Source organism: Rhinopithecus roxellana, chromosome 13 (assembly GCF_007565055.1).
Source record: "Rhinopithecus roxellana isolate Shanxi Qingling chromosome 13, ASM756505v1, whole genome shotgun sequence".
Classification (NCBI taxonomy): Eukaryota; Metazoa; Chordata; class Mammalia; order Primates; family Cercopithecidae; genus Rhinopithecus; species Rhinopithecus roxellana.
Genome location: NC_044561.1, coordinates 8,248,834 through 8,274,792, shown reverse-complemented (window position 1 = coordinate 8,274,792; position 25,959 = coordinate 8,248,834). Strand labels below are relative to the sequence as shown.

Genomic DNA, 25,959 nt, shown 5'->3' with positions numbered 1-25,959 from the left:
CAAGAGGTATGTCTCTATGTGCATGTGTCTGTCTCTGTGTGTGCATGTGTGTATGCGTGCATGTGTCTGTGCCTGTGTAAGTTAATACTGTTTTTTGTTTTGTTTTGTTTTGTTTTTTGAGACAGAGTCTCGCTGTGTCGCCCAGGCTGGAGTGCAGTGGCGCGATCTTGGCTCACTGCAAGCTCCGCCTCCCGGGTGCACGCCATTCTCCCGCCTCCGCCTCCGAGTAGGTGGGACTATAGGCGCCCACCACCACGCTCGGCTAGTTTTTTTTTTTTGTATTTTTTTTTTTGGTAGAGACGGGGTTTCACCATGTTAGCTAGGATGGTCTTGATCTCCTGACCTCGTGATCCACCTGCCTCAGCCTCCCAAAGTGCTGGGATTACAGGCTTGAGCCACCGCGCCCGGCCTTTTTTTTGAGACGGAGTCTCCCTCTGTTGCCGGGCTGGAGTGCAGTGGCTGATCTTGGCTCACTGCAACCTCCACCACCCGGGTTCAAGCAGTTCTCCCCGCTTAGCCTCCCTAGTAGCTGGAACTACATGCATGCGCCACCACTCCCAGCTAATTTTTGTATTTTTAGTAGAGATGGGGTTTCACCATGTTGGCCAGGATGGTCTCAATCTCTTGACCTCATGATCTACCTGCCTCGGCCTCCCAAAGTGCTGGGATTACAGGTGTGAGCCACTGCGCCTGGCCCATACTGTTTCTTTAGTTCCAATCCAGCATTACAGGGTCTTGCTTTCTCTGTTTCATGTTTGTTTCTCTTTTTTTCTACAGTGAGAACCCTGGCTCCCAACAGCATCAGTAGGGTTTACTCATTTGCTTAGTCTTATACTGCACACAGAATCGTTTCAGAAGTGCTGCATTCACACCACTAGTAACAGCAGACCTACTAAGTAGAGTTTAATTTTTTTTTTTTTTTTAGCTCTTTGTGTTTTCAGACTGATGGTGTATACTCAAGAGTCTTGGGTTCAAAAGCCACTTGGATTAATTCTCTTACACAATTAGGTTCAAAACTGTGTTGTGGCAGGGCAGGGTGGTTCACACCTGAAATTTCCAGCACTTTGGGAGGTTGAGGTGGGTGGATTACTTGAACCCAGAAGTTCAAAACCAGCCTGGGCAATATGGCATCTCTGCAAAAAATAGAAAAATTAGCTGGGTATGGTGGCGCACGTCTGTAGTCCTAGCTACTTGGAGGGGACTGAGGTGGGAGGATCATTTGAGCCCAGTGAGCAGTAGTTGCAGTGAGCCGAGATCATGCCTCTGCACTCCAGCCTAGACAACAGAGCAAGACCTGCCTCAAAAACCAAAACCAAAACAGAAAAAAACTGTTTTGACTTGAAACTATGTTTATTAAATAATATTGAGAGTGGTATTTACTGTAACCTCAGTATTATAACAAGCCCCTCTTTCATTACACTAATTGGTAAGGAAGCATCTCAGTTTTGAACAGGTTTTATTATTTTCCTAGGTAAATTTTTTTTCTTTCTTTTTTTCTTTTCTTTTTTTTTTTAAGATGAAGTCTCGCTGTGTCACCTGGGCTGGAGTGCAGTGGTATGACCTTGGCTCACTGTAACCTCTGCCTCCCGGGTTCAAGAGATTCTCCTGCCCTAGCCTCCCCAGTAGGTGGGACTACAGGTGCAAGCCACCACGCCCGGCTAATTTTTGTATTTTTAGTGGAGATGGGGTTTTGCCATCATGGCCAGGCTGGTCTTGAACTCCTGACCTCAGGTGATCCACCTGCCTCAGCCTCTGAAAGTGCTGGGATAACAGGCATTAGCCATCATGCTTGGCCAATAATTGGATATTTTAAAAATAATTATTTTTCATTTCTGAGAGTCCTGAGCCTTGGTTGACGTACTTTTGTCAAAACTCTTGGCAAATCACTTTTTCAGTTTCAGTTTCTTCCTGGAGACAAAAAAAAAAAAAAAAAAAAAAAAAAGTGGGGGTTTACATGTTCAAGGGCTATTTGGGCCCAAGTGCTGACATTGTGAGCTTGTTGGTGTAATAGGGTCTCAGTTCCCCCAGCCATCACCCTTTGTGTTTCTTGTCCGTCTGATCGCTTGGGTTTGTGCTCTGATAGTCTTTGGGCATGCAGTGATATGGGGGAGCTGTCTGAAACAGGGCCTGAGGTTGGCCTGGGAGTTTGGGTGTAGTTGTGCACACCCTTTACCTGACAGACTCATTGTGGAGGGGTGATGAGTGGGGCAGGTGGTAGGTCTGTTTTGGAGATCAGGATGCTGAGGCCCAGAGAGGTTAATTAGCTTGCCTGGTAGCATCGCTTAGCTTTTAAGTAGAAGCAAGAACAGGAAACTCAGGACTGCTGTCCTGAGCCCCATGCTTTGCCTCCTGCACCGTGATTCCAAAAGCTGATGAAAGAGCTGTATGGCAGAGGGAGCTAAGTGGAGCGCCACCACCTGGGGCCTCCTGCCTAAGAACCGGGCACCTTTTCATGGGGTTGAGCATCGCTAGTGTTCACAGTTCTGACTGCACCAGCATCTTGTGTGGACACTGGTGCTGTGTTGTCTCTTTGGGCTTGGGTGATCAATTCAGGCCAGCTGGTGACCACCCTCTGTGATCTCACCATACAGTAATTGCATTCAAAGCGATCTGTACGTTTCCAGAAGCTTGGGAGGCTTATTAGAGAGTCACTTTCTTTTGTATGGATGGACTTTGTGGATTTTCAACCATGTGGATGTATTACTTCTTAAGAAACACTCATGAAAGTAACAGATGAGGAAAAGGTATTTTAAAGGGAAAAAGTTTCGTATAACTGAATATAAAACGGATATTACTTAACAGAAAAAATAGATCTAAAATGCTTAGAACCAACAAAAAATTTAATGAAATTCTAGCTTAATGCTGTTGTGTGATGATGCCTTTTTATAGGAAGTAGGTACTCATATTAACCTCATTTTACAGATGAAGAAACAGAGCTTGGGAGACTAAGTGACTTAGCTAAAGTCACACAGCTTTTAAAGTCATGAAGTGAGTATTTGAAACCTGGGCAGCATAGAGCTCATGCTGTGATATTGCACAGCTTCAAGGGAAGTCTTCGGCTCGTTTTCCATCGACTCCTTGTCTTTCTCCTTCCTCCTTTTCTTTCTTTTTTTTTTTTCAAATTTAATTTTATTTTGCTTTAAGTTCCAGGATACATGTGTAGAACGTGCAGGTTTGTTACATGGGTATACATGTGCCATGGCGGTTTGCTGCACCTATCATCTAGGTTTTAAGCCCTGCATGCATTAGGTATTTGTTGTAAGGCTCTCCTCCCACCTTTTCAGTGTGAACCTCCCCACCCTGCTTTTCTTGTCTTCTTCCCATTGTTTCAGCAGGCTACAGGTGCCGCAGCCCTGACTCCTCAGTCCCCACCCCTGCTGTGTCCACGCAAATGCCCCCAGAAAGCTGACACTTCCCCGCAGCCTGTTCCTGCAGTCCCTGCCTTGGTTCTTAGCTGATGCTGTCATCATTATCATCCCCACCCCATCCCTGTTTCTGAGCATCAGGCACCCTGATCAGCACTTGGCATGTAATAGCTCCATTAACCTTACCTGTAACCCCACTTTTTGGATAGAGTTTTTGGTGTGTTAAATCTTGTGCTCAATTTAGGTTTTGAAATAAGCGCAGGAAATGAAGCTTTCAGACTGCGCATGTTTCCTTTGAACGTTCTTTAAAGACCCTGTATCATAGGACATGTGCTTTTTGTGAGTGTAACTCCCTGTGGTGATCACACTAAAGTTTGGACCCACTCTGCTAGACAAGGGAGGAACTGGGCAGAGCTGCCTGCCCATGGCTGGGCTGTAGGCTCAGTCTCCTTTTAGATGCCTCAGATTTCTAGTCGTGCTTTCTTGCAGGAGTTACTTCGTTCAGTTGTAGTATTATCCTTAGGACTTTAAAATCCCTCCATATTTTATGTGTGCTTTTCAGGGTTAGGTGGCCCCACTGCTATCCCAGTTTTTTTTTTTTTTTTTTTTTAATAAAATAGGGTAAAATATACCACCATAACCACTCAATTCAGTGTTCAGTTCGGTAGTGCCAGAGTATGTACGTTATGCAAGAGATCTCTAGAATGTTTTCATCTTGCAAAACTGAAACTCCGTACCCATTGAGTAACTACCCTCCCTTGTGTCTCTCTCTCCAGCCTGGCGACCGCCGTCCTACTTCCTGTTTCTAAGAGTTTGACTACTTTAGATACTCCATATAAGTAGAATCATGCAGTATTTGTCTTCTTATGTTTGGCTTATTTCACCTCAAGGTTCATCCATGTTGTAGCATGTGTCGGAGCTTCTTTTTGAGACTGAATAGTGTTCCACTGTGCGTGTACTGCATGTTGCTTATTCAGTGTGCACTTGGATTGCTTCCACCTTTTAGTTACTGTAAGTAGCTCTGCTATGAGCATGGGTATGTGAATATCTCTTTGAGACCTAGCCTTCAATTAATTTGGGGTATATACCCAGAAGTGGAATTGCTGGATCATGTGGTAATTGTATTTTTAATTTTTTAAGGAAACTCCATGCTGTCTTCCATAGTGACTGTACCATTTTACATTCCTGCCAACGATGTGCAAGAGTTCTGATTTCTTCACATCTTTGCCAACACTTGTGGGTTGTTTTGTTTTGTTTTTGGGATTGACAGTGGCTATCCTAATGGGTGAGGTGATAGCTTATTGTGGTTTTGGCTTACATTTCCCTGATGATTAAGGAGGTTTTTTTTTTTTTTCCTTTTGAGACAGTTTTGCTCTGTCACCCGGGTTGGGGTGCAGTGATATAATCGTAACTCCCTGAAGCCTTGACCTCCTGGGCTCAAGTGATCCTCCTGCCTCAGCCTTCCATGTAGTTGGCACTACAAATGCGTACCACCACAGCCAGCTAATTTTTTTTTTTTTTTTTTTGGTAGAGATGAGAGCTTGCTTTGTTGCTCAGGCTGGTCTTGAACTCCTGGGCTCAAGCAGTCCTCCCACTTCTGCCTCCCAAAGTATGAGGTTCATTTTCTGATATGTGGAGTCCAATTGTCTAGTACCATTTGTTGAAAGGTTATACTTTCTCCATTGAATTGTGTTTGTACCTTTGTCAAAATCCATTGACTACATTTGTGTGGGTCTATTTCTGATATCTGTATTCTGTTCTGTTCTGTTGGTCTGTGCATCTTTTTTTTTTTTTTTTTTTTTTTTTTTTTTTTTTTTTCAGATAAAGTCTCTGTTGCCCAGGCTGGAATGCAGTGGTAGGATCACAGCTCACTGCAGCCTTGACCTCCCTGGCTCAAGTGATTCTCCCACCTCACCCTCACTGAGTAGCTGGGACCACAGGTGTGCATCATCATATGTGGCTAATATTTTTAATTTTAATTTTTGTGAAGACTGGATCACTGTGTTGCCCAAGCTGGTCTCCAACTCCTGGGCTCAAGTGATCCTCCTGTCTCAGCTTTCCAAAGTGTTGGGATTACAAGTGTGAGCTACTGTGCTCAATGTGGTCTGTGTATCTTTACTAAGCTTTTGATCAAAGACTTTTTTAATTTTGAAGAAGTCTGATTTATCAGTTTTTCTTGTTACGGTCATGCTTTCCGTGTTTGTCTAATAAATCTTTGCCTACCCCAAGGTTACAAAGATCTTCTTCTTCCCTAGTAGAATCTGAGCTTCGTGGGGGCGGAGACACCTTTTTTTTCTCATCCCGCTCTTCTCACTTGTGTCCCGCACAGCACCTGGTCCCTAGGAGGTACACGGCAGTGTTCATGGAAGGAGCAAATGAGTTGTCTTAAGGATTCATAATAATGTATTCTAAGCACTTGATATACTGCCTGGCACATGCAAAATGAGCATTCAGGAATCTGATTTGGCTACAGCTGTTCTTTCTCTTAGAGAAATTGGCTGTGCTATCCTGTAGCTGTGATCGAAATGTGGTGTGAATTTTGGATGAAACTGCTGGCTGATGTTTACGTCAGATGTGAGATAACTCTCACTCCAGTTCTGTCCCACCTTCCTGCCCTGGTCTTATTCCCAAGTATGTAGCCCCTCCTGCCTGAACCCCCATGAAATAAAGACTGATTGCAGGTTGCTGTTCTTTTCTTGAAAGTGGCACTTATGGAATAGATATGCTTGGCAGACCTGCCTTTCTCCTCTTTAATCTTATATGATCACTTCCTTTTTCTTAGGACCTTCCCTTCTTTTCTAGGATAACTTACTTTAAACAGGGCCTTCTTCCCCAAACATCTGCCTAAGGAGAAGTCACAGGGCAGAGCAGCTGAGCCAGTGTTTTGGTTGAATAGCATCTACAGATAGATGGTAGCAGGTGATGGTCCCTTCATCTCCTGGAGGTAGAAAATGCTTGTTATTTATGAGAAGTAAATGCTGAAGCATAGGCCTTGTCCCTTTGTTCTTGTGTGGTGTTCCCCAGCGTCAGTGTTGTGACCCCTTGGGCTGTGGGAGAAAGTGGCTGGCACTCCCCTAGCGCTTGGCAACCCTACTCCCTCTCCACTGTCACAGGAGAGCTGACCACCTGCCTCCAGTGATGGTGATGGGGAGTCAGGAGCTCCAGGGTCCAGAGGAGGAGTGACTGAGGGTAGAGCCTTCACTTAGAGATTCCACTTGGCCTAGGGGCTGTTTGGAAATGGGTTTGGTAGTTATGTGTTTGGGGAGCTACTGCCATTTAGGGAGCCATATCAAAGAAGTTGTGGACATATTTCAAAACTACAGCAAGAGTGTTTACAGGTTTAAAATATTTCATTCTAGTAACTGGCCACTGGTAGGGAAAAAAAGTACAATATGTTGGTACATCCTTGGCTTTGTGCCAGACTGGTGGTGGGGCTCTGATATCCCTGGGCTTTGTGTAGTGAGCCCCCAGAGGCTCCACTGGCTGCTGTCTCAGTGAAGGAAATGGCTCAGAACTGGAAAGTTTGGACCTGGTCCTCTGAGGAGTCAGAACGCAGAGCCCCAGCCAGGGGCTCTGCTGGCTTCAGGGATAGGGATTTGGGTGAAAGAGCCCACAACCTGGCCTCTGATGCCCATTCTGCTGCTGCCAACTTGATGTGGGACACTGAGCAGGTGGGTCAGCCCCTCTGAGAAGCGAGCTGACTGGACTAGATATGAGTTTCAATACATAGAACAGCTTCAGGCCCTCCTTCACATTTTGCTAATGAAACTTCCAATCCTATCATTTTCCACGAGCCATGCATGTCTTGCTCCCCTTTGAACTCTGGGCCCCCGTGGATGAGGAGCCGGCTGGTCCCTGAGCTCCTTGTGGCTTGAAGTTCAGATGCTGGCATTCTTTGTGCTACAGCCTGGTGGCTGCCAGTGCAGAGGATGCCCAGGCCTCCAGGTAGCAGCAGTCTTCACTGCACCTCGCTGCTGCGACGCAGTGGCAGGTCAAACTGCACAGAGCCCCTAGCCATGGTTCCTGCCTCCCGTCCTCTCTTTGCCCCTATGGGTCCCTCTCAGAGCATTTACCTCTTCAGAGGACCTCCCAGAATTGTTCCTAGGGGTGGCGTATGTGAAAGTTGAGCAGCGGAGCATTGTTGGAGTGATTTTCTCCTTTGGGCTTCATGACCTCCGTGGAAGTCAGGAGGGATAGGCAGGACAGGATGATCACCTCCATGCTTTACAGATGGAGGAAGCAGCCTGGCAAGGCTGAGTGGGATTGCACGGGCCAGGAGCCGAAGCCTGCTGTTTGTCTTGCGACAGATCTCTGGGGCCTCTTTCCAAGCCAATCTCCCTGCATGGTTCCAGGAAGCCACAGGGGCGGAGAGGTTGCTGCTGGCCTGCTGGTGCTATGGGGCAGTGGCAGCGATGGGGAAGAAGCTAGATGGGCTGCAGGGGAGAGCTGCAGGGACTGGTGAGCCAGGACCCCCAAGAACCTGGGTGTGGGGCTTTGAGGGAAGGCTAGAGGTGGCCCTTGGACCCCATAAAAGGGCAGATGGCATTTAAGCACTGTAGAGAAGGCAGGGAGTTTGTGATATGATCACAGTTGGTTCTGGAATGGTCTGTGCACTGTTTGGAATGCCAGGTCCTGCCTTTCCTCACTTCCTAGCTCTGCCCTCCCAGGTCTGCTCTCTGTGTTAATGCAGATTGGTATTCTGATGATCTGCCCCTCCATCGCCAGCTGCGTCACTTTCTGGAGTTACAGCACATCCCGTGAAGCTGTCTGGTCCCAAAGTCCCTCGGGGCCCTGGAGTACAGCGTGTCTTCCATAGCACACATCGCTCCCTTCCCCTCTGGGTAGCACTTGTTCAGGATGGATGCTTGCCAGAGGCCTGCCCCATGGCCCCTGGTGGCTCAGATGTTGGCCATCTCTGAGGCCCCATTCAAGGCACTTATTATTCACTCTCTTGTCTCAGGACAGAGGTGACCGCTCCATTTAGAAGGTCACTGAGCAATATGCCCTCTGTTTTGTCTTTTAGTTATTTTGCTATCAACAGTGGTCTCTGTCCTATTTCTATTTTTTTATTTTTTTGAGGTGGAGTCTCTCTCTCTCGCCCAGACTGGTGTGCAGTGGCACGATCTTGGCTCACTGCAACCTCTGCCTCCCAGGTTCAAGCAATTTTCCCACCTCAGCCTCCCAAGTCGCTGAGACTACAGGTGTGCAGCACCACACCCGGCTAATTTTTGTATTTTTGGTAGAGATGGGGTTTTGCCATACTGTCCAGGCTGGTCTCGAACTCCTGACCTCTGGTGATTCACCCGCCTTAGCCTGTCAAAGTGCTGGGATTACAGGCGTGAGCCACCGCGCCCGGCCCTCTGTCCCTTCTTGAGGGCATCTGGAGAAGAGATGGCTGGCCCAGGGCAGAACCCAGCATCCACAGCTCTGGTCTCCTAGAGCTGCATGGTCACCTGTTACAATAGCCCAGCCAGCCCTTGACTTTCAAACCCTCTCCCCTCTGCTGCTGCTGCTTTGAAGTGTGGTCCTTTCCTAGTAGCGACTCGTATGGAGGGTGAAATGACCTTTGGGAAAGCCCCACTGGGAAGCAGCTGCCAGCTCTGTCCAAGGCAGAATGTGCAGTGAGGCTTTCCTGCCCAGGTGTGAGCAGGCCTGCCAGGGATGCTGGAACCTTCTGGGCACTCCAGCAAGGCATGAGTGTCCCCTGCCCCAGGTGTGGGAGCCTGTGTCTGATGGGTCTCAGACCGCTCTAGTGGAGACCTATCCTAGTGGGCTGTGAGTAGTACGAGATGGGCTGGAATTTCTCTTGCATTTCTTTGCTGGGAGTGTTTTGATTTTCTTAGTGATGTAGCTGTGGACATGTGTACTTCTGCTGGTACTCTGTCTCCCTCTTGTTCTTTGTGGGCACATGTTGAGGAGAAATCAATTCTAAACAATTTATGCAGCATACTAAATTTCACACAGTAATTTGAGACAGCTCAGTTTACATAATTTAAAACAAGGCTAAGACTTGCTGACAAAGAAGAAATTGAATCTAGAGAAAGAATCTGTATTGCAGAGACACGTGGGTTTCTGCAGGGCATGAATCCACTAATTCCCAAGCTTTGCATAACCCAAAGCAGTAGCTCTCTTAAGTGTGTCCACGGGTCTCTGGGGGGTTCCCTGACCCTTTTAGGGGCTCCATGAGGTCAAAACTGTTTTCATAATAATACCGAGGTGTCATTTGCCTCTTTCTCTCATTCTCACAAGCATAAAGTAGCATTTCCAGAGACTGTTTGATGTGTGATGACATCATTGCTCTGACAGCTAATGGGATGTATGCTTGGGATTCTCTTTCTTGCTCGCTCTCTCTCTGTCTCTTTTTTAAGAACGGTGCCTCACTCTGGTGCCCAGGCTGGACTGCAGTGGCCAGGTCGCAGCTCACTGTAACCTTGAACTCCTGGGTTCAAGAGATCCTCTTGCCTCAGCCTCCTGAGTAGGTATTACTACAGACAGACACCACCACAACTGGTTAATTTTTATTTTATTTTATTTGTAGAGTCAGGGTCTGGCTATCTTGCCCAGGCTGGTCTTGAAATCTTAGACTCAGGTGATCCTCCTACCTTGGCTTCTCAAGGTGCGGGGATTATAGGCATGAGCCACCGCACCTGGCCTCTGTTTTTTTAAAAAAAAAAAAAATTTTTTATTGTGGTGAAATACGCATACAGTTTACCACTTTTTAAGTATACAATTCAGTGGCTTTAAGAACATTCAGAATGTTGTGCAGCCAGCACCACTACCCATTTCCAGAACTTTTTAAAAATTCCAAACAGTAACTTGATACTTTTTAAACAGTAACTCCCCAGTTCCCCTGCCCACAGCCTTTGGCAATTTCTGTCTGTATAGATATGCCCATTCTAGACATTTCTTTTTTTTTTTTTTTTTTTTTTTTGAGACGAAGTCTCGCTCTGTCACCCAGGCTGGAGTGCAGTGGCCGGATCTCAGCTCACTGCAAGCTCCGCCTCCCGGGTTCACGCCATTCTCCTGCCTCAGCCTCCCAAGTGGCTGGGATTACAGGCGCCTGCCACCTCGCCCGGCTAGTTTTTTTGTATTTTTTAGTAGAGACGGGGTTTCACCGTGTTCGCCAGGATGGTCTCGATCTCCTGACCTCGTGATCCGCCCGTCTCGGCCTCCCAAAGTGCTGGGATTACAGGCTTGAGCCACCGCGCCCGGCCTAGACATTTCATACTAATGGAATCATGCAATATGTTGTCCTTTGTGTCTGGCTTCTTTCACTTAGCATTATGTTTTCGTAGTTCATCCATGTTATAGCATGTGTCAGTATTTCATTTCTTTTTTAAATTGTGGTAAAATATATATAACATAAAATTTACCATTTTATCTTTTTTTTTTTTTCAGAGACAGGGTCTCACTGTGTTGCCAAGGCTAGAGTGCAGTGGTGCAATCAAATCATAACTCACTGCAGCCCTGACCTCCTGGGCTCAAGCAATCCTTCCATCTCAACCTCCTGAGTAGCTAGGACCATAGGTGCATGCCACTATGTCTGGCAAATTTTTCTATTTTTTTGTGGAGATGAAGTCTCACTATGTTGTCCAGGGTGGTCTCAAACTCCTGGCTTCAAGCAATCTTTCTGTCTTAGCCTCCCAAAGTTCTGGGATTACAGGAATGAGCCACCATGCCCAGCCCCATTTTAACCATTTTTAAGTGTACAGTTATTTCAGTGGCACTAAGAACATTCAGAATGTTATGCAACGAGCACCATTACCCACTTCCAGAACTTCTTTGTCGTTCCAAACAGAAACTCTATACTCATTAGACAATACTCCCTATTCTCCTCACCCCTAGTCCCTGGCAACTGCCATTCTACTTTCCATCCTTACGAAATTGACTCTACTCGGCTGGGCGCGGCGGCTCAAGCCTGTAATCCCAGCACTTTGGGAGGCCGAGACGGGCAGATCACGAGGTCAGGAGATGGAGACCATCCTGGCTAACATGGTGAAACCCCGTCTCTACTAAAAAATACAAAAAACTAGCCGGGTGAGGTGGCGGGCGCCTGTAGTCCCAGCTACTCGGGAGGCTGAGGCAGGAGAATGGCATAAACCCGGGAGGCGGAGCTTGCAGTGAGCTGAGATCCGGCCACTACCCTCCAGCCTGGGCGAGAGAGCCAGACTCCGTCTCAAAAAAAAAAAAAAGAAATTGACTACTCTAGGTACCTCTTATGAGTGAAATCATATATTATTTGCCTCTTTTGTGTCTGTCTTCTTTCACTTAACATAATGTTGTCCAGGTTCATTCATGTTGTAGCGTGTGTCAGAATTTTCTTCCTTTTTATGGCTGATGGCTGATCACATTCACTTTTGTGTTTTATTTTTTGTCTCACTCTTTCACCCAGACTGGAGTGTAGTGATGCGATCTCGGCTCACTGCAACTTCTGCTTCCCAGGTTCAAACGATTCTTGTGCCTCAGCCTCCCGAGTAGCTGGGATTACAGGTGTGTGCCACCACGCCTGCTAATGTTTGTATTTCTAGTAGAGATGAGGTTTCACTATGTTGGCTAGGCTGACCTTGAGCTCCTGGCCTCAAGTAATCCACCTGCCTCGGCCTCCCAAAGTTCTAGGATTACAGACAAGTGTGGTGAGCCACCGTGCTTGGCCCACATTCACTTTTTTTTTTTTTTTTTTTTAAAAACAGAGTTTTGCTCTTGTTGCCCAGGCTGGAGTGCAGTGGCACAACCTTGGCTCACTGCAACCTCCGCCTCCCTGGTTCAAGTGATTCTCGTGCCTCAGCCTCCCAAGTAGTTGGGACTACAGGTATGTGCCACTATACCCGGCTAATTTTTGTATTTTTGGTAGAGACGGAGTTTCACCATGTTGGCCAGGCTGGTCTTGAACTCTTGACCTCAGGTGATCCGCCCACCTCAGCCTCCCAAAGTGCTGGGATTACAGGTGTGAGCCACCAGGCCGGGCCCCACATTCACTTTTGAAGCGACACAGTACACCATTACTTGGTTGCCCATGGGGTACTACATGCCTGCTGTTTTTATGGCGGAATAATACTCTTTTGTATGGATATACCGCATTTATTTATCCTCTCATCTGTTCTGGCCACTTGGGTTGTCTCTGCCTCTTGGCTGGTGTGAATAATGCTGTTGGGAACAGTGGTGTGTCAGCATCTGTTTGAGTCTCTGCTTCTAATTCTCTTGAGTACATGCCTATGAGTGGAATCATGAGCATTTGATAATTCTAATAAAAAGTTAAAACCTTTGAGCAGGGGCTTGGGATTCTTGTGTTTAAAAAAATTCTCAAGTGTTTTTTTGGAGACAGGGTTTCACTCAGACGCCCAGGCTGGAGTATACAGTGGTGCAATCTTGGCTCATTGCAACCTCCATCCACCTCCCAGGTTCAAGTGATTCTCCCACCTCAGCCTCCGGAGTAGCTGGGACTGCAGGAGCGTGCCACCACGCCCAGCTAAGTTTTGTATTTTTTGGTAGATACAGGGTTTCATCATGTTGGCCAGGCTGGTCTTGAACTCCTGACCTCGAGTGTTCTGACCACCTTGGCCTCCCAAAGTGCTGGGATTGCAGACGTGAGCCACTGTGTCTGGCCAGATTTCTCAGTTTTAATTTCTGATACAGTAAATATTGACAGATATAACCCACATAAATAAAAGCTCTTTGGGGTCTTCAATAATTTTAAGTGTATTAAGGTGTCTTAGAATGAAGAAGTCTAGGAACTGCCGATGTGGCAGGTTTTTGTTTTTGTTTTTAAAAATGGAGTCTTGCTCTGTTGTCCAGGCTGGAGTGCAGTGGCACAATCTCGGCTCACTGCAACCTCTGCCTCCTGGGTTCAAGTGATTCTCCTGTCTCAGCCTCCTGAGTAGCTGGGACTATAAGCACGTGCTACCACGCCCCGGATAATTTTTTTGTATTTTTAGTAGAGACAGGGTTTCACCATGTCAGCCAGGATGGGGCCGTTCTTATTTTGGTACTGCGGCTGGCATGTTGTGGGCATGGATCGTTTCATAAAGTGTCAACAATCCATTGGCTAAGAGGAGGAGGCCTGCCTCTGCCATGCTACAGCAAGGTGACAGTCATCACCAGAAGGCCTGGGACAGGACCTTGTAAAGCCATTAGTGGAAAGGGGTGACTTTTTTTTGTTTTTTGTTTTTTTTTGACGCAGAGTCTTGCTCTGTTGCACAGGCTGGAGTGCAGTAATGTGTTCTTGGCTCACTGCAACCTCGCCTCCCCGGTTCAAATGATTCTTGTGTCTCAGGCTTTTGAGTAGCTGGGATTACAGATGTGTGCCACCACACCCAGCTAATGTGTGTACTTCAGTAGGGACAGGGTTTTGCCTTGTCCAGGCTGGTCTCGAACTCCTAACTCCTAACCTCAAGTGATCCTCCTACCTTGGCCTCCTAAAGTGCTGGGATTATAGGCATGAGCCACCATACCTGGCCAAGGGTGAATTTTTTTTTTTTTTTTTTAAGATGGGATCTCGCTCTGTCACCCAGGCTGGAGTGCAGTGGTGCAATCTCGGCTCACTGCAACCTCTGCCTCCTGGGTTTAAGAAATTCTCTGTCTCAGCTTCCAGAGTAGCTGGGATTACAGGCATGTGCCATCACGCCTAGCTAATTTTTTTGTATTTTTAGTAGAGTCGAGGTTTCACCCTCTTGGCCAGGCTGGTCTTGAACTCCTGATCTCGTGATCCACCTGCCTCAGCCTCCTAAAGTGCTGGGATTACAGGCGTGAGCCACCACGCCCGGCCAAGGGTGACTGTTTTTAAGCAACTCTATATGTGGCGGAAATTGCTCTTAATGCTTTACAGAGAGACTGTGGAGGATATTGAGAAAGGACAGGCAGTTATTTGTTGTTGGTGGTGTTTTGTTTTTTTGAGACAGGCTGGAGTGCAGTGGTGCTATCATGGCTCACTGCAGTCTTGGCTTCTCAGGCTGTGGTGATTCTCTCGCCTCAGCCTCCTGAGTAGGAGGCCTGCACACCACCACACCTGGCTTATGTTTTGTATTTTTAGTAGAGCTGGGATTTCCCCATGTTGCCCACGCTGGTCTCGAACTCCTGGGCTCAAGTGATCCACCTGCCTTGGCCTCCCAAAGTGTTGGGGTAACAGGCATGAGTCACCATGCGTAGCCATGGAAACGCAGTGTTGATGTCCAGCTAAAGCAATGCCAGTTTGACCTGTCCGAGTCACCATCTGGCGTGCTGTGCTGGATGCAAGCTCTGTCATGTCCTGGAGTTGACTTGCTTTGTTCATTACCACAGCCCTGTCACCCGGAGAACTGCCTGGCACAGAGTAGGTGCCAATGTTAATGAGTGATCCACATCTTCAGTTGCTTCCAGAATAGACCTGGCTTGACAGGTGGATCAAGAAGGGAGAAAACCTTCCCTATTGGAGAACTTTTGACACTTTGTTGTCTGCTAGCAGAATATGGGAAGATTTTGAGCTGTGCAGTTTATCAGGCATTTAGTGAATGCCTTCATGTGTGGAGTGTTGGTGATATGGAGTGTGGGACAGCAATAAAGATGTGTCCCTTGGCCAGACACAGTGGCTCATGCCTGTAATCCCAAAACTTTGAGAGTGTGAAGTGAGAGGATCGCTTGAGCTCAGGAGTTCGAGACCAGCCTGGGCAACATAGCAAGACCTTGTCTTTACTAAAAAAAAAAAAAAAAAAAATTAGCTTGGTATGGCGGTATGCGCCTGTAGTCCCAGCTACTCGGGAGTCTGGGGCAAGAGGATCACTAGGGCCCAGGATGTCTATGCTGCAGTGATCTGTGATCATGCCACTGCACTCCAGCCTGGGTGACAGAGTGAGACCCTGTCTCAAAAAAACAAAACATTTACATGTATGTAAAATGTCCCTATATGTATACTCTAGAACAGGGTTTGGCAAACTACACCTGCAACTGGCCCCTTTTTTTGTTTTGTTTTTTGCTAATGCTTTATTGGACATGGCTATGCCCATGCGTTCCCGTATATCTGCGGCTGCTTTAGCTCCACAGCAGCAGGGTTGAGCAGCTGTGGCGAGAGAGGGTGACCTGCGAAGCTGGAAATAGTTACGTGGCCCTTGAGGGAAAAGTGTGCTGACCCTAGTCAAGGTGTGAAGAAAAGAACAGAGAAGAGCTGCTTGGGAAAACAGGGCTACGCCAAGGAGGCAGACTAAGGGGAGTTTAGGGAGGGGTTCCTGGTGTGTCTTGAGACCTGGGGAGAGGGGATACCATGGACTAAGACCGAGCAGTTGGGAGCCCAGCTGTGTTCAGGATGTAGTAAGACAGTCATTCTGCTGATAGCTTATTTTTCCTCTTTTGATAACTATTTTTTAAAAGTATTTGGAGAAAGAAAGAAAAGGACAGAAAGTTCGTATGGGGGCTATTTTAGCCAGAGCCGTCTGGTTGTAAGGAGTAGCTGTAGGAGGAACTTTTCCCTGAGCCCAGGGAGGAAGCACAGCCATCCTTGGGGTCATGGGACTGTGAAGGGTGTTGCTCCGCTTTCTCAGCCCTTCTGGTCTTACCCCTTTCCTCTTTCTGCCTCAGGGTGCACAGAACTTAAAGTGACTGTCTCAGTCTGGCTAGCGTGGATATTCCCACTCCCATCACCTTACAGACTCTTCTCATTGGCCCAGCCTGGGGCAGGGCAGGTGGCACTCATGAAGTGGCCAAATGGGCACTTCTCAAAGAGGAAGGCTGTTTGGGCCTTAGGAGCCTTTCCCAGACATGCATAGATTAGAGAGTGGAGAGAAGAAGTATTCCTTGAGTGTGTTTGAGTTACGAACACTAAGTGTGGTCTGCTATGCTCTGGGAACACAGGAGTGAACAGTGAAGACATGACCTGTGCCCTCAGGAAACTTTACTTTTTTAGACAGAGCCTTGCTCTGTTGTCCAGGCTAGAGTGCAGTGGTGCAATCTCAGCTTACTGCAACCTCTGCCTCCCGGATTCAAGCAATTCTCTGCCTCAGCCTCCAGAGTAGCTGGGATTACAGGCACCCGCAGCACACCTGGCTAATTTTTGTGTTTTTAGTAGAGACGGGGTTTCACCATCTTGGCCAGGCTGGTCTTGAACTCTTGACCTCATGATCCACCTGCCTCGGCTTCCCAAAGTGCTGGGATTACAGGCGTGAGCCTCTGCACCTGGCTGCTTCACTTATATATCAATATATGTATATATAGGTTTACTGTGTACCAATATATAGGAAGCCAGGAGTGACAAGCACTACTTAGAAGCAGCCAAGGCAAGGCAAGGCAAGATGGATGTGGTGCGTGGGGGAAGGGGCCCTGTTTGCCAGAGAAGACTTGGCTGACACCAGGACATTTGCTTTTGGAGGAGATATGGATATGGAGAAAGAAAACCCACGGGGTTGTTACTTACTACTTCTTACTCAACTATTTCAAAAATAATTTAAGGTAGTGCAATGAAGTTTTTCTAGGCCTAGGGTATGATGTGTTAGGGCATAGATTTGGAGGGCTGTGATGTGAGCTATGAATTTACTTTGAACAAAACCATAGGTTTTTTTTTTTTTTTTTTTTTTTTTTTTTTTTTAAACAGAATGGACACTGTTAAAATGTTCTGCTGGGTGGAGTAGCTCAGGCCTGTCGTCTAAGGTGAGAGTGTCATTTGACTTTGAGGCACCGTGATTGTGCCTGTGAATAGCCACCACTGTACTCTGGCCTGGGCAGCATAGTGAGAGTCCATCTCTAAAAAATAAAAAAGAATGTTCTGTTGCTAGATTTCTATTCAGTGAATGAACTCTTTCTCAATATAGTTTGGGAAATTAGAGGGTTTTTTTTTTTTTCTTTTTTCTGCATTAGTCTTTAAAAAAATTTTTTTTAAACTTTGTGGCACAGTAGTTACATGTATGGGGTATATATGATATTTTGATACAATCATAAAATGTGTAATGATCAAATCATGGTCATTGGGGTATCTGTCACCTCAAGCATTTATCACTTTTCTTGTGTTAGGAACATTCTGATTCTACTCTATTTTGAAGTATAGAATAAACTATTATTAACTATAGTCATACTAGACCTTATTCCTTATTTCCTTTAACTATGTTTTTGTATCTATTAACCAACCTCTTTTTCTCACCTCTGCCTTTCCCAGCCTCTGGTAACCAGCATTCCACTCTCTAGCTCCATGAATTTAATTTTTTTTAAGCTCCCACACATGAATGAGAACATGTGAAGTTTGTCTTTCTGTGCCTGGCTTATTTCACTTAACATAATGTCCTCCAGTTCCATTCATGTTCCATTTTTATCGCAAAATAGTAAGAAATTAGAAATTTTTACCATAAAACTGAAGACCTAGAATATGTTGAGGAAGAATGGAGGGTTCCAGATTCTTGATCTAATGGTTAGTTGTGGCTGAGGGAGACCTAAAGGCCAGAAGAGCTCGTGCCAATTGCTGATTCACTCATCAGATAGTTCTTCAGTACCGGTCATGGGGCAAGCCCTGGGTTTATAATTATGAAAAGGACCTAACTCCTGTATGGATGGCAGAGGTGAGATCTGGTAGGCCAAGGCTGTCTTTTCCAGAGGAGCAAGCACGTTAGGTGGGCCGTGATTCAATTTAGTTCTTCAGTTCCAGGCATATCTAGTCCTAGAACACAAGGTGCCTAGATTTTTAGCCTTGGGGTCAGTATCTTTTGACCTCAAGATTGTTTCCTGTTTATTTAAACAGAAATCTATTTCATGATAGTTATTTTTTTTTAAACAGCCTTATTGAGGTATAATTGACTTATAATAAATTATACATAAAGTGTAAAATTTGAGTTTTTTTTTTTTTCTTTGAGACGGAGTCTTGCTTTGTCGCCCAGGCTGGAGGGCAGTGGCACGATCTCAGCTCACTGCAAGCTCCACCTCCATCTTGGCTCAATGCAAGCTCCATCTCGGTTCCCAGCATTCTCCTGCCTCAGCCTCCCAAGTAGCTGGGACTACAGGCGCCCACCACCACGCCCAGCTAATTGTTTGTATTTTTAGAGACGGAGTTTCACCATGTTAGCTAGGATGGTCTCGATCTCCTGACTTCGGGATTTGCCTGTCTCGGCCTCCCAAAGTGCTGGGATTACGTGCCTGGCCAAATTTTTTGTTTTTTGAGACATAGTTTTGCTCTTGTTGCCTAGGCTGGAGAGCAATGGTATGATTTCGACTCACTGCAACCTCCGCCTCCCAGGTTCAAGCGATTCTCCTGCCTCAGCCTCCCAAATAGCTAGGATTGCAGGCATGCGCCACCATGCCTGGCTAATTTTGTATTTTTTGTAGAGATGGGGTTTTTCCATGTTGGTCAGGCTGGTCTCGGAACTCCTGACCTCAGGTGATCCACCTGCCTCAGCCTCCCAAAGTGCTGGGATTACAGGCGTGAGCCTCTGCGCCTGGCCAAATTTGAGTTTTCATGTATGTATAAACCTGTGAAACCGTCGCCACAGTCAAGATAATGAACACAGCATATCGTCGCCTCAAATGTTTTCTCGTGCTCCTTTGTAATCCCTCCCACCCCCGTCCCTTTCTGTCATGACAGCTGCAAGTGCATTTTTTAGATTTTTATATAAATATTGTCATACAATAGGTATTCTTTTGAGTACATGCTGGCTTCTTCACTCAACATAATTATTTTGAGATTCATCCATGCTGTGCAATGTGTTAATAGCTTATTCCTTTTTATTGCTGAGTAGTAGTCCATTATTGGCTGTACACAACTTACCGATTTGCTTCTTGATAGACGCTGTTTGTTTCCAGCTTTTGGATATTACAGATAAAAGTACTATGAACAAGTCTTTGTATGGACATATGCTTTCATTTCTCTTGGTTAAATACTTAGGAATGGAATGGTCAGGTTATATGGTAGGTATATATTCAGTTTTTAAAGAGACCGTCAAATTGTTTTGCAAAGAAGTTGTACCACTTTACATTTTCACTGGGAGAGTTCCAGTTGCTTCACACACTTGCCATCACTTGGTATGGTCATTCTTTTTCATTTTAACCATTCTAGTAAGTGGTTTCTCTTCATGGTTTTTTTTTTTTTTTTTTTTTGAGATGGAGTCTCGTTCTGTCGCCCAGACTGGAGTGTAGTGGTGCAATGTTGGCTCACTGCAACCTCTACCTCCTGGGTTCAAGCAATTCTGCCTCAGCTTCCTGAATAACTGGGATTACAGGTGCCTGCCACCACACCCATGTAATTTTTGCATTTTTAGTAGAGACGGGGTTTCATCTTGTTGACCAGGCTGGTCTCGAACTCTTGACCTCACGTGATCCACCCACTTCAGCCTCCCAAAGTGTTGGGATTACAGGCGTGGGCTGCCGTGCCCCACCTCTTCATGCTTTAATTTGCATTTCCTTAATAACTACGGATGTTGAGCATCTTTTCATGTGCTTGCTAGCCATCTGTACGTCTTGTTTGGTTAAGTGACTATTAAGATATTTTGCCTATTTTATTTATTTTTTTCTAGAGTTGGGGTTATCTTGCTGTTGCCTAGGCTGGAGGGCAGCATTGCAATCCTAGTTCACCATAGCCTCCAACTCTTAGGCTTAGGCAGTCCTCTTGCCTCAGCCTCCTGAGTAGCTGGGATTACAGGCAGGTGTCACCAAGCCTAGCTAATTTTTTTTTTTTTTTTTTTAAATAATGTAGAGATGAGGTCTTGTTATGTTGGTTTTGAACTCCTGGGCTCAAGTGTTGCTCCCACCTTTGCCTCCTAAAGTGCTGGGATTACAGGTATAAGCCACCGCACTTGACCCATGCCCATTTGAAAAATTGGGTTGTTTTCTTACTGAAATTTGCGAATGCTTTATATATTCTGGATTCAAGCAAGCCCTTTATCAGATACATGATTTGCAAATGTTTTCTCTCTGTGTGTGGTTTGTCGTTGCATTATCTTTTTTTTTTTTTTTTTTTTTGAGACGGAGTCTCGCTCTGTCGCCCGGGCTGGAGTGCAATGGCCGGATCTCAGCTCACTGCAAGCTCCGCCTCCCGGGTTTACGCCATTCTCCTGCCTCAGCCTCCCGAGTAGCTGGGACTACAGGCGCCCGCCACCTCGCCCGGCTAGTTTTTTGTATTTTTTTAGTAGAGACGGGGTTTCACAGTGTTAGCCAGGATGGTCTCGATCTTCTGACCTCGTGATCCGCCCGTCTCGGCCTCCCAAAGTGCTGGGATTACAGGCTTGAGCCACCGCGCCCGGCCTGTCGTTGCATTATCTTAACATGTCTTTTGAAAAACAAAAGTTCTCGGAAAAACAAAAGTTCTCAGTTTTGATGAAGTCCAATTTATCAGCTTTTTCTTTTATAGATTGTATTTGTGGTAGATATATTAAAGGTATTTGCCTAAACCAAGGGTGCAAAGATTTTCTTCTTGTGTTTTCTTCTCTGAGTTTTATGGTTTTAGGCTTCCCCTGTAGGCCTATGATCTATTTTGATTTTTTTTTTTTTTTTTTTTTTTTTTTTTGAGGTGGAGTTTCACTCTTTTCGCCCAGGCTGGAGTGCAGTGGCACTGTCTTGGCTCACCACAACCTCTGCCTCCTGGGTTCAAGCAATTCTTCTGCCTCAGCCTCCCTAGTAGCTGGGATTACAGGCATGCACCACCACGCCCGGCTAATTTTGTATTTTTAGTAGAGACGGGGTTTCACCATGTTGGTCAGACTGGTCTTGAGCTCCCGATCTTAGGTGACCCACCCACCTCAGGCCCACCCAAAGTGCTGGGATTACAGGCGTGAGCCACCTCTCCTGGCTATTCTGAATTTTTTTATGTGGTGCGAGGAATGGATCAAAGTAGTTGTTCTTTGTTCCTCTTTCTTCCTCGTCCTCCTTCTCTTGTTTCTTCCCCCTCTTCCTCCTCCTTTTTTAAACTTCATTTTGTAGATGAACTCCTTCCTTCTTCCTTTCTTTCCTCCTCCTCCTCTTCTTTTTTCTTTCTTCCTGGTTTTCCAAGTACCATTCTGTTGGAAGGACTGTTCTTTCTCCAGGGAACTGCCTTTGCACTTCGTCATAAATTGGTTGGTCACATATGTGTGGGTTTGTTTCTGCACTCTGTTCTGTTCTCTTGATCTTGATGTCTGTTTTTATGCTTGTGTCACACTGTCTTGATTATTGTTCCTTTGTAGAGGCCTCCAAGTTTGTTCTTTCAGTTCAAAGTTGTTTGGAGTATTCTAAGTCTTTTGTCTTTCTATATGAATTTTAGAGTCACTCAGTTTCTACAGAAAGTCCTGCTGAAATATTGATTGGGGTTAAATTGAATCTGTAGGTCAATTTGCGTAGAATTGATACTAATCGTTTTGAATCTACTAGTCCATGAACACTGTATGTCTCCCTAAAGGTTTAGGTCTTTAACAAATGTTTTTTTCTCAGCAATGTTGAAAAGTTTTCAGTGTGAGGGACTTCACATCTTTTGTTAGATTTATACCTAAGTATTTCTTGGTTTTGATACTATTGCTAATGGTAATTTTTAAATATCTGAACTTATGGTAGAGTTTGTATAGAATTGACATCGATTCTTCCTTAAGTATTTGGAGGAATTTTCCATTGAAACTATTTGTGCCTGGAGTTTCCTTTGAAGATTTTTAACTAAAAATTCAATTCCTTTTAGGGCTGTTCAGATTATTTATTTTAGAGTGAACTTTGTATTTCATCTTTCAAATAATTTGTGTATTTCATCCAAATTGTCAGATTTATTGACATAAAGTTGTTCATACTATTACCTTATTCTTCACCCCTCCTCTTTTAGCCTTTTTAATTTCTCTGGAATCCATAGTGATGACGCCTCTCTTCTGATAGTGGTTTTTTGTTTTTTGTTTTTTTTTTTTTTTTTTTTTTTGTGACGGAGTCTCATTCTGTCGCCTAGGCTACAGTGCAGTTGCGTAATCTTGGCTCACTGTAACCTCCACCTCCCAGGTTCAAGCGATTCTCCTGCCTTAGCCTCCTGAGTAGCTGGGACCACAGGCATGCGCCACCACACCTGGCTAATTTTTGTATTTTTAGTAGATGGGGTTTCGCCATGTTGGCCAGGCTGGTCTCGAACTCCTGACCTCAGATGATTTGCCCACCTCAGCCTCCCAAAGTGTTTGGATTACAGGCATGAGCTACCACGCCTGGCTTGGTATTTTGTATTCTTTATTTTTTTTGCTGATCAGACTGTCTAGAGGTTTATTAATATTACTGATCTCATAAAAACAACTTTTGTTTTTCTTATTATTTTTCTGTTTTCAATTTCAGTAATATCCATTCTCATCTTTATTATTTCTTACTGCTGGGCTTCATTTGCTCTTCTTTTGTGATTTCCTTTTTTTTTTTTTTTTTTCCCAGGTTCAAGTGATTCTCCTGCCTCGGCCTCCCAAGTTGCTGGGATTACAGGTGTGCATCGCCACACCCAGTTAATTTTTGTATTTTAGTATTCGCCATGTTGGCCTGGCTGGTCTTGAACTCCTGACCTCAAGTGATCCGCCTGCCTCAGCCTCCCAAGATGCTGGGATTACAGGCATGAGCCACCATGCTCAGCCCTTTCTGGTTTTCTATCTGCTTGTTCTATCAAGAGGGTTATTAAAATCTCTGACTTTAATTGTGGATTAGTGTATTAGCAGTTATAGTAGTTTTTGTTTCATGAATTTTGAAGTTTCTTTCGTAAATTTTAATAGATACATAAACATTTAGGATTATGTCCTTTTGAATCAATCCCTTATCATTATTAAATGACCTTCTTTATTCCTGGTAGTATTTGCACTGAAGTCTACTTTGTGTGATATTAATACACTCCAGCTATCCTTTTTTTGAGACAGGGTCTCATTCCCGTTGCCCAGGCTATAGTGCAGTGGCATGATTATAGCTCACTGCAGCCTCAACTTTCCAGGTTCAGGTGATCCTCCCACCTCAGCCTCTCAAGTAGCTGGGACTACAGGTGTTTGTCCCAATACCCAGCTAATTTTTTGTATTTTTGGAGAGATGGCGTTTCGCCATGTTGCTCAGGCTGGTCTCGAACTCCTGGGCTCAAGTGATCTCTCTGCATCAGCCTCCCAAAATGCGGGGATTATGGGGATTACAGGAGTGAGCCACTGTACCCGCCCTTCCAGCTATCCTTTGATTAGTGTTATGGTGTATCATTTTTTGTTCTTTTATTTTCTCTTATTTATGCCTATATAAAGTGAGTTTCTTTTAGGTAATATGTAGTTGTATCTTGCTTTTTTCCCTATGTACACATTCTGCCTTTCAGTTGGAGTGTTTAGATCATTCCGTATGCTTATTGATTAGGCAAGTTTAATTAAAATCTACCATATTACCATTACCATTTGTTTTCATTTGTACCATCTGTTTGTCTCCTTTTTTTTTTCTTCTTTTGGATTATTTTTTGTTCTCTTCTATGTTGGCTTGCTTGCTATAACTCTTGCGTTATTTTAGTGCGGTTCATCTTTAACTTATCACAGACTACCTGCAAGTGATGGACCACTTTACCTGTAGTATGAGAGCCTTAAAACAGTGTGCTTCTGTTTCTCTCTTCCCAGCTTTGGTACTATTATTGTCAACATTTTTCTTCTGTGTATGTTATAAACCCCACAATGTAGTATCTGTGTTTTTGCTTTTTTTTTTTTTTTTTTGAGACGGAGTCTCGCTCTGTCGCCCAGGCTGGAGTGCAGTGGCCGGATCTTGGCTCACTGCAAGCTCCACCTCCCGGGTTCATGCCATTCTCCTGCCTCAGCCTCCTGAGTAGCTGGGATTACAGGCGCCCGCCACTACGCCCGGCTAGTTTTTTGTATTTTTTAGTAGAGACGGAGTTCCACCATGTTAGCCAGGATGGTCTTGATCTTGTGACCTCGTGATCCACCTGTCTCGGCCTCCCAAAGTGCTGGGATTACAGGCTTGAGCCACTGTGGCCGGACTGTGTTTTTGCTTTAAATGATTGTAGGCCAACAGGTTTTTCTTTCAGAACTTTAACATGTATACCTTACTGTCTTCTAGGCTGTGTTGTTTCTAATGAGAAATCTGCTGTCATCTTGATCTTTGTGTTTCTGTGCATGTCTTCTTTTTCTGCCTGCTTTTAAGATTTTATCACTGATTTTAAGCAATTCAATTCCAGTGTGACTTGGAGTTGTATTCTTTGTATTTCTGGTGCTTGCAGTTCATTGAGCTACTTGGATTTGTGGGCTTACAGTTTTCATCCATTCGGGAAATTTTCCCCATTGTTTCTTCAGATATTTTGTCTGTTCCCCTATGTATTACGGTGTGTGAGGTTGTTCCATAGCTTAGTGATGATTTGCACTTTTTTTCTGGTATTTTTTCATTCTGTGTTTTAGTTGAGAATGTTTCTATTGTTATGTCTTCACGTCACTAATGTTTGCTGCTACAAAATCTAACCTGTTAATGTTCTGCAGTGTATTTTTCATCTTAAAGTGTTACAGTTTTTATCTCTAGGTAGTAGGTTTGTAAAGGGCCAGGCATTCAATGTTTTCAGCTTTGCAGGCCATATAGTCTCTCCTGCAGCTACTCAGCTCTGCTGCTGTAGCTTGAAAGCAGCCATAGACAATACATATTTGTGGCTGTGTTCTGATAAAACTTGATTTTAAAAACAGACGGGGGCTGGGCACAGTGGTACGTGCCTGTAATCCTGGCACTTTGGGAGGCCGAGGCAGGCAGATCACTTGAGGCCAGGAGTTCAAGACCAGCCTGGCCAACATGGCAAAACCCTGTCTCTACTAAAAATATAAAAATTAGCTAGGCATGGTGGCACATGCTTGTAGTTCCAGCTACTCAGGAGGCTGAGGGACGAGAATTGCTTGAATCCGGAAGGTGAAGGTTGCAGTGAGCTGAGATCGCACCACTGGCACTCCAGCCTGGGTGACAGAGTGAGACTGTGTCTCAAAATAAATAAATACAGCCGGGCGCGGTGGCTCACGCCTGTAATCCCAGCACTTTGGGAGGCCGAGGCGGGCGGATCACAAGGTCAGGAGATCGAGACCACGGTGAAACCCCGTCTCTACTAAAAATACAAAAAATTAGCCGGGTGCGGTGGCGGGCGCCTGTAGTCCCAGCTACTCAGGAGGCTGAGACAGGAGAATGGCGTGAACCCAGGAGGCAGAGCTGGCAGTGAGCCAAGGTCGTACCACTGCACTCCAGCCTGGGCGACAGAGCAAGACTCCGTCTCAAAAAAAATAAAATAAAATAAAAATAAATAAATAAATAAATACATTCATAAAATAAACAAATGGGAAGAGATTGATCTGGCCCATGGGCTATGGTTTGCTGACCTACTGTCACTTCCTCAATGGCCTCTCACCCTTTGGTTCCACAGAGCTGCGGTGCAACCCTGGGCAGTTTGCCTGTCGCAGCGGCACCATCCAGTGTATCCCCCTCCCCTGGCAGTGTGACGGCTGGGCGACTTGCGAGGATGAGAGTGACGAAGCCAACTGTCCAGGTGAGTATGTTGCGTAGGCCGGGTACACACCACCTTGTCTCTTCATTGTAGCTGGGTGACTGTGCCTCTTGTGAGGGGTGGAGGTGTGTGCTGTCTTAACACATTGGAAAGTTAGTTTGAGCCGACCCCTTCCTCTCTCTCTCTCTTTCTATCTTTTTAAAAAATAGGTGCCCAACCTAGGCAGATCCCAGAACTTACAAGATG

At 45.4% G+C, this 25,959-nt stretch overlaps 1 protein-coding gene across 4 annotated transcripts in view; it reads left to right on the top strand.

Moving 5' to 3' along the window:
* DGCR2 (DiGeorge syndrome critical region gene 2) overlaps positions 1-25,959 on the top strand; it is an 86,513-nt gene that overhangs the window by 9,533 nt on the left and 51,021 nt on the right. For all 4 annotated transcript variants that reach the window (XR_004052909.1, XM_010356346.2, XM_030915864.1 and 1 more), the window contains exon 2: positions 25,633-25,755. Coding sequence is in view for 3 of the 4 variants with exons in the window: in XM_010356346.2 (XP_010354648.1) it covers positions 25,633-25,755 (123 nt within the window). In the remaining variant the exon portion in view is untranslated. The remainder of the gene's footprint in view (positions 1-25,632; positions 25,756-25,959) is intronic.